Genomic DNA, 11,760 nt, shown 5'->3' with positions numbered 1-11,760 from the left:
TCTAAATATAAATATCATCTTGATTCAAAGCGTTTTTGGCCCACAAAAAGCTTTTAATGGTCATTCACGACTGTTTATAATGGTGTGGTCCCCGCAGATTCTCGGATCTACTTAAGTTTCAGGATCACGTCCTAAAATGAGCTGTAAATAGATGGACGGAGTCGATATACAAAAAAATTATTTCGCCCCACACAGCAAGGATAACTACTCGGATAACACCTAATCCGCTCCCCTGCGTATCATCCATTACTCTTTGGCAGAGTATAAAGTATTTGTCTTGTAGTACATCTTATACTCCAGTCGGTGATTTTTCGTTCGTTTCACTGATTTCCTTGCTCCGTTCGTGGCCATGATCGGCGTGCAAGACGCAGTGACGCTGCTCTCACTACTCAATGCAGATCAACGTCCGTTGGAAGAAATTGCCGCGGAATTCAGCTCCAAATTCTCGCGCGAAATCCAGTTCGACATGTGCTGTTCCCTCGCCACGCTCTTAGAGGTCAGCTATAAAGCTCCATCTCCCTCATTCTCGAACCTTCCTTTTCTTTGAGTTCTTGGAGTCTTTGTCTAGGGTTTTCGGATTCCAGGTCCAGGTACGAGAATTAGGGTTTTCTGATGCGTTTCTTGGGTTTATGACGTTTGAATCCGTTTTTGAACTTGTTTCTGTGGTTGGATTCAGGTCTTGAAATGCATTTAATGTCATCAGTTATTAAAATATATGTTTTAGGATTTCTTTTTTTGTTTCTTGAGGCTGTTTTGATGGAAATTGCGTTTTTGCTCCAAAAATGCATTTAGTAGAGATGCACGTTCGCTGCGGAACTTTGAATTTTGTGAAGGAGTTATTCAACCCCGGGCAATTTGGAATTCTCGTGTTGGTTGGGTAGGATTTCTGTACGTCTGAATCTGTGCATTTTGTGGAAAGTTTGTTGGTTTTGAATTCAGTTGTCAATTTGATCCCAAGGCATGACATCATAAGCAATCATGGGTTGTGTGGAATTCAAAAGATTTTGCAGTTACATTGCGTAGTGGGAATTTTTAGATATTGGTCATTTTGGAGTAAGCAAACGCACTTCAGGTGGTAATTTCTCCATCTCAAGTGGTAGATGAGTAACGATTTCATTAAAACAGAGGAGCAATGACATTTGCAACTTCGGATTTGGATGCATGAGTTTGAAAGCAGTATGATCGAACGCCTCAGTTGCATTCAAATAATCAAAACTAATAGGACAATTCTTAAAAAAGGACAAATGCTTCCATTACCCAAAATGCCCCATGAGATAATTCACCCTTTAATTCTCTCTCAAACATAACAAAAATTCTACCCATGTATAGAAACATTTGGATTATGGGTTTCTTTCTAAAGTAGCACTAGTTTTTCTTTCTAACACCTTAGTCGCATTCCAATTATCTAAAGTAGCACTCATCCTTGGAGAATGAATTATATTGATATTGCCGATATTTTCGCTGATACTGTTTAATGTATTGCTGACTGGTGGAAACATGGGGAAATGTCTGAATTTTTAAGTAAAACTTTAGGAAAAGCTAAAATACACATTTACATATTTAGGAATGAAAAAATTGGAAAAAGAACCATGCATAATAAGTTTCCATTTAATAGGAGCCTAAAGCATGCGCTGTTGTGAAAAATCAATGAAATAGTAATCAAAATGAGTTCATATCACAATATAGGTACCAAACAATAACTAAGACATCCAAAAATTAAAGGAGCTTAAAAACATATCCATCCGGTCATCCCTGAAGTAGCTCGGAGTCGTCATATTTATCCTCACTTGGTCGACCATTGTACTGCTATTATACGTGTCAACAATACTGTGCTCAGGTCATCATCTGGTTGAATTAGTGGATGTACTATCTCATGTATCTCTGGTACCCTTCCTCCATAAACTATATGAGTACGCCCAGATGTGGGTACTGCATGATGGTAACCGACTATGGCTGAGTAGGTTTCTAGGGAAATGGGTTGACTCCAATTCCAACTCCCTATAAAGGAGCCCAATCATATGACGGGTACCCTGAATATCCCCTTCTGTACCTGTAAACGTAAGCACTCTCTTGCGGCTGCGCATGTCTGTAGCATCTATGACTGAGTGTCATAATTGTGATACCCAGAATATCCCCCATGCTCATAAGATGGGATGGAAGTGGAGCTCCCATGTGCTAAACTGATAATATCCATTGATGACAAGCTACGTGCAAGAGACTCCTTGATGTGTGTGAGCTTCTTCTTCCCACCATTGGTTGCAATATCGATAATATTGGTCGATTTTATCGGTATCGTAAGGCAGTGATACGAAACCCTACTAGAGTATATAAAATCCTTGATATCACACTATGTATTGCGATGCATCATTGGATATTGCGAAATATCACGGATATCATGACATATCGCTCGATTTCATCACCGTTCCCTTTGTATTTTTCTTATGTATCGACGATATTTGCCAATATCGACAGGTATCGTCGATACCGTTAAGGAAATCGCAGTTATCTTCATAAAAACTGCAAAATACTCTTTTTTTTTTTTTGTTGCATTTTTCCCTCTTCTAAACATGTCTAAGGTGGATTTTGGTCCATCCTTTTGAATCTTTTGGGAGAAAAAAGGTTTTCAAGCGAGAATCAAGATCGAAGCAGATTTGGGGCCATTTTGATTCGGTGAGTATTTTTGCATTTTGCTCATTTTTGTCTAAATCATATCAAATCAATGTCAAAATGTTAGAAATGTTTGATTCTTCATGTTTTTCTTGGAAAATCAAGGATTTGAACTTCAATTTCAAGATTTGAGGGTAGGTGGTCTGATTTGTGGAAAGTTGGGAAAAATTGAAAATTTCTCAAGTTCTCCCCAAAAGGTTGCAATCTTTTAGCCCAAACATGAAATCAAACATGTATGAGGTCTGATCTACTGATTCATGTAGTTTTGGAGAATTTTCAGGAAAAAATTAATTCTTAATTTAACAATAGTTAAAAATATTAAAAAAATATTTTTTTTTTTCAAAATTCCACTTCTATTTGCACTTAATTGGGCCCGACACATCATTCACATGTATATTTCTAAATTTTTACTTCCTTTTCTTTTGAGTGTATTGGTTGTGTTTTCATAAATGTCTTCTTACATTTATAAATTTTTGAATTCACTTTGAATATAGTTGCATTAGTTCAGTCAAATAATGCATAACTTAGGACCCTATGCAAAGGAAACCTATTATGTGCATTTGTTTTGTTTTGTTTTGTTTTTTTTTTTTTTTTTTCCTCGAGATTTTATGATTTAAAAGTGTAAATTAATGTCTTTTTAACAATCCCTGAAGTTTCATTGAAAAATTTGACTATTTTTCCAATGTTTTCTAATGTCTCCCAAAAAGTGTAATAAATTCCCTGATACAAGTATAACCAATATATATAATGTGATAACTGATAGGTATCTATATTTGTGTCCCAAGGGTGTGATATGTACACGATACCGATACTGTAAACACCGCATTCCACCATTCCGACGATAGAAATGTTGACTGTGCTCTCCTGCTCTCTGCTAGGATGATGGATGGGTTCCATGGTCTTGATCTTAAGTGGCATGGTCAAAGTGGGCTTTAATAAACGGGCTAACTAAGATGTTCCATACTATTATGATGCAACCATAAAGGCTGATACGTATGTGTAATAGTCATGGCTGTTATGTGATACGGGGGTGAAACGGGATAGTTGGTTTTTTGGGACCGTATTGGCCTTTATGGGGCATAACGACCATTACCCCCATAACGGTCAAAAAGAGATCACTTTTTTCCCCCTATTTAAATCAAAATCTTTTCTCATTTTTTCACTTTTCACATTTTAAAAACTCTCTTAGATCATTCTACAACAGATTTCGACCACTCTAACTATGATTTTTAGGATTAAAACCATAAATTGAAGCGATTGAAGCGAACAGAAGCTCAAAGGTTTTTTTTTTTCCTTCAAATGATGTGTAAACATTAGAAATATATAACCATGTTCATTAGAAATATATAACCACATGCATAAATTCACCAAACAGCTCGATACAACACTCTAACAAAAGAGTGAACCATTACTTTACCATAAATATATTCAAAATAAAAAATGAATACATATTTGAAATATTTACATTATTTTGGATTTTCTAGATACTTTTTAAGAATTTTTCAGGCATTTTTTTTTCCCAACCATTACCGCCCTGTATCGGCCGTTACGGCCAATACCTGTAACGGTAATGGTGGTGGCTATTATGACCATCGTTACTCATACAGAATACCTTGGGGCTAACAGATCGTTGACTCTGCCTCGTCGTGCAACATGTACCATTGCCAGCCTCCACGCTTGACACTACCATACCACCTCCACCCATCGTTTTTGCCGCCACCTCGCAAGATTGGCCTCCATCCTTGCCATCACCATGGTCATTGTTGTCATCACTCTCGTCCCCACCACCGGATGGGGAGAAAGTCACATCATTGCTTGATGACCTGATGTTGGGGAGTATGCTGCAACGATGCTTCACGACCCTCATGAGGACATACTAGGTCCTTCAACGCGTCGGAGGATTTGTCTTAAGTCCTTTGCTTGTTGACAACCTAGTCGATCTTAATACCAAAAGATGTTGCTCCGTTGGTTGCCATCATTATCATCTAAATCCGTTGACTGCCACACCTTAAGTGGGTCCTCGGTATCATCACTAATATGTACCTGTGCACCTACCAACATCAGGCTCGATAGGTCATGATGTACCTTTATGTCACATTATGCCTATAGGTGCCTCTCATTTAGTTTCATATTGTAGTGGTAATAGGTATGCTTTTACAGCTTCTTCTCATACCCTAGTCTATTCCTCTCGTATAGATGAGTGACCACGTGCTTCAATTCCTTTTGCATGACAAAGAGGAGATAGTCTAGGTGAGTGCATGGATGGCCAATAATTGCATTGTGGGAACCTCACCTTCGTACATCACTCACCACTCACCTTCCAATTCATCAAAAGCATGTCTTAGTATAAATGAGGAATACAATTGCTCTATCACAAACCATGTTAATAACTTGAAGTAATAAACATACTTACATGACATCATCGTTTCTCATAATGTTTTTGCAGGCGCGGTCAAGAATACACCCCTACCATATCTAAAGCATAATAATTGCCATAAAAAACCACCACCATTAATTACCAATATATGTGGATACTATAAGAAAGTAAAAGGCACAATTTATCATTACCTCATTCTCAAAATGTGCTTTGCCCATCAACTTAGGGAATAACTTTTCATAGATCTGGTGGATGACCATCTTTAGTTCATTTTTTTCCCATAGCCAATGTCTGTAATAGAGCTTGGGGTTTAAGTGATATGTTGAAATCGAAATAATATTTAATCAGCAAAATTAACATATAAAGAAAAGTAATACGTAAAATGCAAGCAACAAATAAATGACATTAAATGTAAGAAACTTACCAGCTTGGTGGATTGGATGCTTAAGGATCTTGGTTCATATATCGTCAATGATGCCAACCACCCATCTATGAGAATTAGGGGATGAAATTCGTGTCTCCTCTCCCATCAGTCGCATAAGCTCTGTATATGGACTCCATCAAAGGCCACGTCCCATTATCTATGGCCTCAAGGACCCTATAAATCGGTTGCAGGTTGCCAATGACATCACAAACTCTACCCATAATCCATCACTGAGTACAGTCCTTGATGGGGACATCCCACCTACACGCGCACGCACACCACCACCCCTACGCACTTACATACTCAGAAGGAGGACCCCACCATCGATCTGGCTCGATGACGACATCTAGGGAGGGCCTCCTAGCTAGAAGATAAGTTTTGGTTCAAAAAAGTGGGTCCGATAGTCAAGAAAAGCCCATCATGGGATCTCATGATCGTGGCCCACTCGTTGGATTGATTTCATATTTTAGGTTTTGCTTATTGTTATTATTTAGAACATTGTGAACGCTTTAGATTTCTTTGTTTGGTTTTTATTTTAGTTTACTTCATCACCAAGTAATAGGTTGCACACATGGTACGAGTTTTTGGGGTATAGGTTTTTTCCTATAAATAGACACCACTTGTAGTTCTTTTCATTCATTGAAACTTAATAAAAATTCTTGCTTTATTTTTCTGCTCTCTTAGTGAGTTGTGGAAGAATTCAAAAGTGGGTGCGAAGCCCTTCCTTTTCGAAGGGCTAACTACGTGGTGTGAAGCCACATCTATCCTCATCCGTCCCTACTCTCTCACATCCATATATCTCATATTCTATCATTATTATTGCTTTGAATTTTTCAGCTTTTACAACTATTCATTCCCCTACAGCCAATTTTCAGAATTTGGACTTGTAGGAGGGCTAAAACTTCGGCGGAGCACTATGCCTCGACCTTATGTCGGATCGTCGTCAAACTTGGAGGGATTGGAGGTCTCTCCTAGCCGACCAAGGCCTAGGTGTCACTTTGGGAAGGCGGGCTTCCATCACATGTGCGGCCAGCCCACCCGCGCATGTGCGCCAGCCCCGGGTCACCATCTGCGCAAGAGCTTTCTCCGGAGTTCCTTGATTTGAAATTGGGGAATCCCTTGGATTAAGGATTGATTTTTATGCATGTGTGGTTGATTTCTATTTCCCTTTGACATCGTTTGGTTTATAATTTTTATTGGTCCAGTCCTAGCCTGTGTCGGCCTGAACCCGCATAGATTCCCCTTTTAATTGAATGATTTGGACTGTCATGTGGGATGTGGAATTTGTGTGACTGTTTCTGAATTGGTATGATCTAAGCCTGAATTCTTGCATCTCATACTTAAATTTCATGTCCTGCATCAAATTTGGTATCAGAGCTTAGGGTTCTTATAGGGGAATACATTACATGTTTAGGGTTTGTTTGAGTCCATCATGCATTCAGTTCATCATATGTAGCTTTTAGGAATCCATAGTCCCTGATATTAGTTGCTGAAATTTCTGTTAGCAGGAAGTTAGCAATTTACATTGCTGTAACTTTCTGTTATTCCTTTATTTTGACGACTATATTGCTAGATTTTAGTAGCACTGTGTAGTTTCCCTCATATAGAGTCTCATAGGATCATTTAGTCCCATATAGTCGTCGTAGAAAGTCTTTAGGTGGAGTTGCAAGTTGCATGCCCACACGTACGGGTCATGGTTTTGGCTAGCACCCTACACTAAACATGGAACAACTTCTAGAGTCACTAAACAAGCTGTCCGAGCAGATCGAGTCTTGGGGTAAGCGCTTGGAACAAGACATAGATCAATGCCTTGACCAAATAGAGACCTCCCTCAGGACAAACCCCACTGTTAGGGAAGATGGCCAATCTCAAGCAGGTGGCTAAGAGGATAGACCTATGAATGGAGGTGGCCAAGGAATCAGTCATGGGCGTGCACCCGTACCCCCACCCCATGAGGGACATCAAGATCATTATTTTGAGAGGTACAACATGTGCGGCCTCGTGGCTAAAGAGAGTGCACCAGAGGATAGTGTAGAGTTACTGAGGCCATTCCGGTAATGGATGAGTTTCATGATGTCTTTCCTGATGATCTACCGGATGAGTCTCCCCCTAGGAGGGATATAAAGCACACCAGAACCTGGGACACCGTTATACCTATAGCTGAGTTTGCGTTTAATAGTTTTGTCGATAGGTCCACAGGTCTCAGTCCTCATGAAGTCGTTACTGGTTATAAATCTGAGAAACCTATTGATATCGTCCCTATGTCTCTGTCCCACAGGCCATCAGAGTTTGTAGAGTCTTTTGTGCATCACATTCATTCATGGCATTAAGAAATCAGGTAAAAGATCACTACTAGTAATGAACATTATAAATTTTATGCAGACTAGCATGAACGTTTCAAAGAATTCATTATTGGGGACTTTGTAATGGTCCGCATCAGACCCGAGCGGTATCCTCCAGAGGTCATTCGTAAGTTACACACGCGTAGCGCTGGACCCTTTAAAATTATAAAACGAAACGGTCTCAATGCGTAAGAGGTAGATCTTTCACCTTCCATGGGAATTAGTTTCGCATTCAATGTGGAGGATCTAGTTACTTTTCGGGAGACCACTGATACTTTGTCCGGCCCTTCGTCCACCCATCTTGATTCCCCAGATTTATCCTTTGATCCATGGTCCCCTCCTGACCCACCTTCCCAACCTCTACTCCCATACCTACCCTTCTTGACCCATTTTTCCAGCATCTACATCCCATACCTACCCATTCGGACCCATTTTTCCAGCCTCTACGTCTCATACTTATCCGTCCCGACCCATTTTCCTAGTCTCTACCATCCATACTTACTCTTCCTGATTTTTCTTTCCAGTCTTTACCTCCCATACCTAACCTTCACACATCCAGAGAGGAAATAGAGGATATCCTGGACCATCAGATAGTTTCAACATCAGACGGCGGGTTTCGGAAGTACCTGATTATATGGAAGTCACGCCCAGCTTCAGACAACACGTGGTTCACTGAGGAGGAGCTTCGGAGACTTGATCCTAACATCCTGGAGCGGTTCAGGAGTTTTATTTCACCAGTGGCGAAATCTTTGTAGACGGGGATAATTGATGGGGACATCCCGCCTACACGCGCCCGCACACCATCACCCCCACCCACTTATGTACGCAGAAGAACCTCACCATCGATCTAGCTCGATAACGACATCCAGGGAGGGCCTCCTAACTAGAAGATAAGTTTTAGTTCAAAAAAAGTGGGCCCGATAGTCAAGAAAAGCCCATTATGGGATCTCATGATCTTAGCCCACTCGTTGGATTGATTTTATATTGTAGGTTTTGCTTATTGTTATTATTTAGAGCATCGTGAACGCTTTAAATTTCTTTGTTTGGTTTTTATTTTAGTTTACTTCATCGCCAAGTAATAGGTTGCGCACATGGTGCGAGTTTTTGGGGTATAGGTTTTTTCCTATAAATAGGTTCCCTTTGTAGTTCTTTTCATTCATTGAAGTTTGATAAAAATTCTTGCTTTATTTTTCTGCTCTCTTAGTGAGTTGTGGAAGAATTTAAAAGTGGGTGCGAAGCCCTCCCTTTTCGAAGGGCTAACTACGTGGTGTGAAGCCACATCTATCCTCATCCGTCCCTACCCTCTCACATCCATATATCTCATATTCTATCATCATTATTGCTTTGAATTTTTCAGCTTTTGCAGCTATTCATTCCCTTATAGCCAATTTCTAGAATTTGGACTTGTAGGAGGGCTGGAACTTCGGCGGAGCACTACGCCTTGACCTTACGTCGGATCGTCGTCAAACTTGGAGGGATTGGAGGTCTCCTCTACCGACCAAGGCCTAGGTGTCACTTTGGGGAGGTGGGCTTCCATTACATGTGCGGCCAGCCCACCCGCGCACGTGCGTCAGCCTCGGGTCACCATTTGTGCAAGAGCTTTCTCTGGGGTTCCTTGATTTGAAATTGGGGAATCCCTTGGATTAGGGACTGATTTTTATGCATGTGTGGTTGATTTCTATTTCCCTTTGACATCGTTTGGTTTATAATTTTTATTGGTCCAGTCCTAGCCTGTGTCGGCCTGGACCCGCATAGATTCCCCTTTTAATTGAATGATTCGGACTGTCATGTGGGATGTGGAATTTGTGTAACTGTTTCTGAATTGGTATGATCTAAGCCTGAATTCTTGCACCTCATACTTAAATTTCATGTCTTGCATCAGTCCTTGCAACCCTTGTGCACTTTGGGTTTGTCTTTGTTCCACTTCATGTATCTTTTAGATTTAAATAAATTCCACAACACCACCATATGCTGATATAAGTTGTCAAGTGCAGTAAAGTTCATGGCAAACCATGTCACCCCTGATTAGACAATATTCTCCTGGCACTCATCGTGCATCATGACGAACAATCATGAGTAAGTATATATGAAATTCGTTACCCTTCTCACCACCTCAATGGTGGTCTTGACCGACTTTCTCTGGCCTATTGACTCTAGCATTGGGTTAATTCACTGAGCTACGCACAGGGTCTAGTAGATACTATACTTCTTCATCAGCTTCTTTCTTGCTTTGACAAACACACTCTCATTGTCCGTCACAACTTGCATAACATTTTTCAAGCTCACCTCTCTAATCTAATAACTCCCTTCAAAAAGTAATATGCGTGCACGCACAGACACAAGTAATTCTTTACGTAAGTGGATGCATTGATATATCTGAGGAAACTGGTTGCATTTTGCAATAAACCATGGAGTTGACAATTGATAACTTCGTAACCTTGTTCACCAATTGTACATCATTGTCACATTGTATGTCTTCCAGTACAACTTGAGGTCCTCTACCCAAGTCTGCATCTCCTCATGCTCATGGTTGAAGTAGACCCCAAAAAAATTCCTCATTCATTGGAGGCTTCACACCTTGTCCAATGCGCTGGATGGTGTCGATCATTAGGAACACGATAATCACTTAAAGATCTTTCTAAATCGAAGTAAAATTCAGACATTCATGCATGCATGGATGCGTACATACATACATCCACACATGTCCATCCATCCATCCATACATTCATCCGTGCATCCATTAATACATACATACATCCATGCATCCATTAATACATACATACATACATCCATGCATCCATTAATACATACATACATACATCCATGCATGTACATCCATCCATCCATGCATAGAAACGTGTATCCATCAATCCATGCACACACGCACACACATCCTTGAACCATCCATCCATCTGTGCATATCCAACCAACCATCCATCCATTCATCCATGCATGCATACATACATATTGACACACATACATGATCCATCCATGCATGCACACACACACACATGATCCATCCAACCATTCATTCATCCATATATCTATCCATGCATACGTACACACATGCATGTTCCATCCATCCATGCATTTATACATGCATTTACACATCCATCTATCCATGCATACATGCATACATCCATACATGTCCATTATGTTGGAACATTTATTTGTTATGTAGGGGTTTAGCAGTAAATATGCAAAGTAGAGTCTTATGTGTAAATTTATATTTATTATGGGGTTATGATGTAATTTGTAAATAGGGGAAACCCTACATATAAACAGAATAAGAAAAAGAGGTTACTCATGTTTTGAGCTCTCTCTCAACTTTTCCTCCTCTCTATCTCTCTCTACAACTTCTACAAAAACTACTTAGTATCAAAGCTTTGTTCAATCAGTTCTACGTGAGATTGGGGATCTATGCACAAGGAGGATCGAAGCCCGAAGGATTTCTGATGCAGGGGGCTACTGATGTCAGCCGTACGGACGCTGACGTCAGCTATATGGTCCCATAAGGATCGATTTGTGTCGAGATCCACACCACTAGGTGCGGCTACACATGAGAGGAATTATGAGCAATTTTTTTCTTCATAATTTTCTAAATTCGTTTGGTATTTTTTTTTGGATTTACCATTTTTTGTTTTTGGAATATGGCCCCAAATTGTCAATTTCTCAACTTTCTTCTGAATCGGTGGTTTTTAATCCTTGGGGTCCACTCATCATGGACCGTTTTTTGATGATCTATCAAGGAATGCTGCCCTTGTGCAGATTTGAGATATTTTTATGCATTTTTTAAGCAAAAAGGTGGGCCAGTTGGATCTTTTTTTGGTTTTTGGAGGTCCATCGTATACACCGGATCTGGTTATATCACCCTATAACTGGTTTTGCTCATACAGTCATACTACTTCAGTTTGTGATCTTTCTCCACCTCTTCTTCATATGTCCATGGA

General features: G+C 40.0%; 1 protein-coding gene across 2 annotated transcripts in view; it reads left to right on the top strand.

Annotated features, from left to right (window-relative positions):
* Positions 1 to 291: 291 nt before the first annotated feature.
* Positions 292 to 11,760, top strand: part of LOC131245875 (uncharacterized) — a 37,811-nt gene continuing 26,342 nt past the window's right edge. For both annotated transcript variants that reach the window (XR_009171023.1, XM_058245625.1), the window contains exon 1: positions 292 to 496. Coding sequence is in view for 1 of the 2 variants with exons in the window: in XM_058245625.1 (XP_058101608.1) it covers positions 350 to 496 (147 nt within the window). In the remaining variant the exon portion in view is untranslated. The remainder of the gene's footprint in view (positions 497 to 11,760) is intronic.

Source organism: Magnolia sinica, chromosome 5 (genome assembly GCF_029962835.1).
Source record: "Magnolia sinica isolate HGM2019 chromosome 5, MsV1, whole genome shotgun sequence".
NCBI classification, from domain to species: domain Eukaryota; kingdom Viridiplantae; phylum Streptophyta; class Magnoliopsida; order Magnoliales; family Magnoliaceae; genus Magnolia; species Magnolia sinica.
Note: the sequence above shows the minus strand (reverse complement) of the source record. Positions and strands in the feature narration are given on the sequence as shown.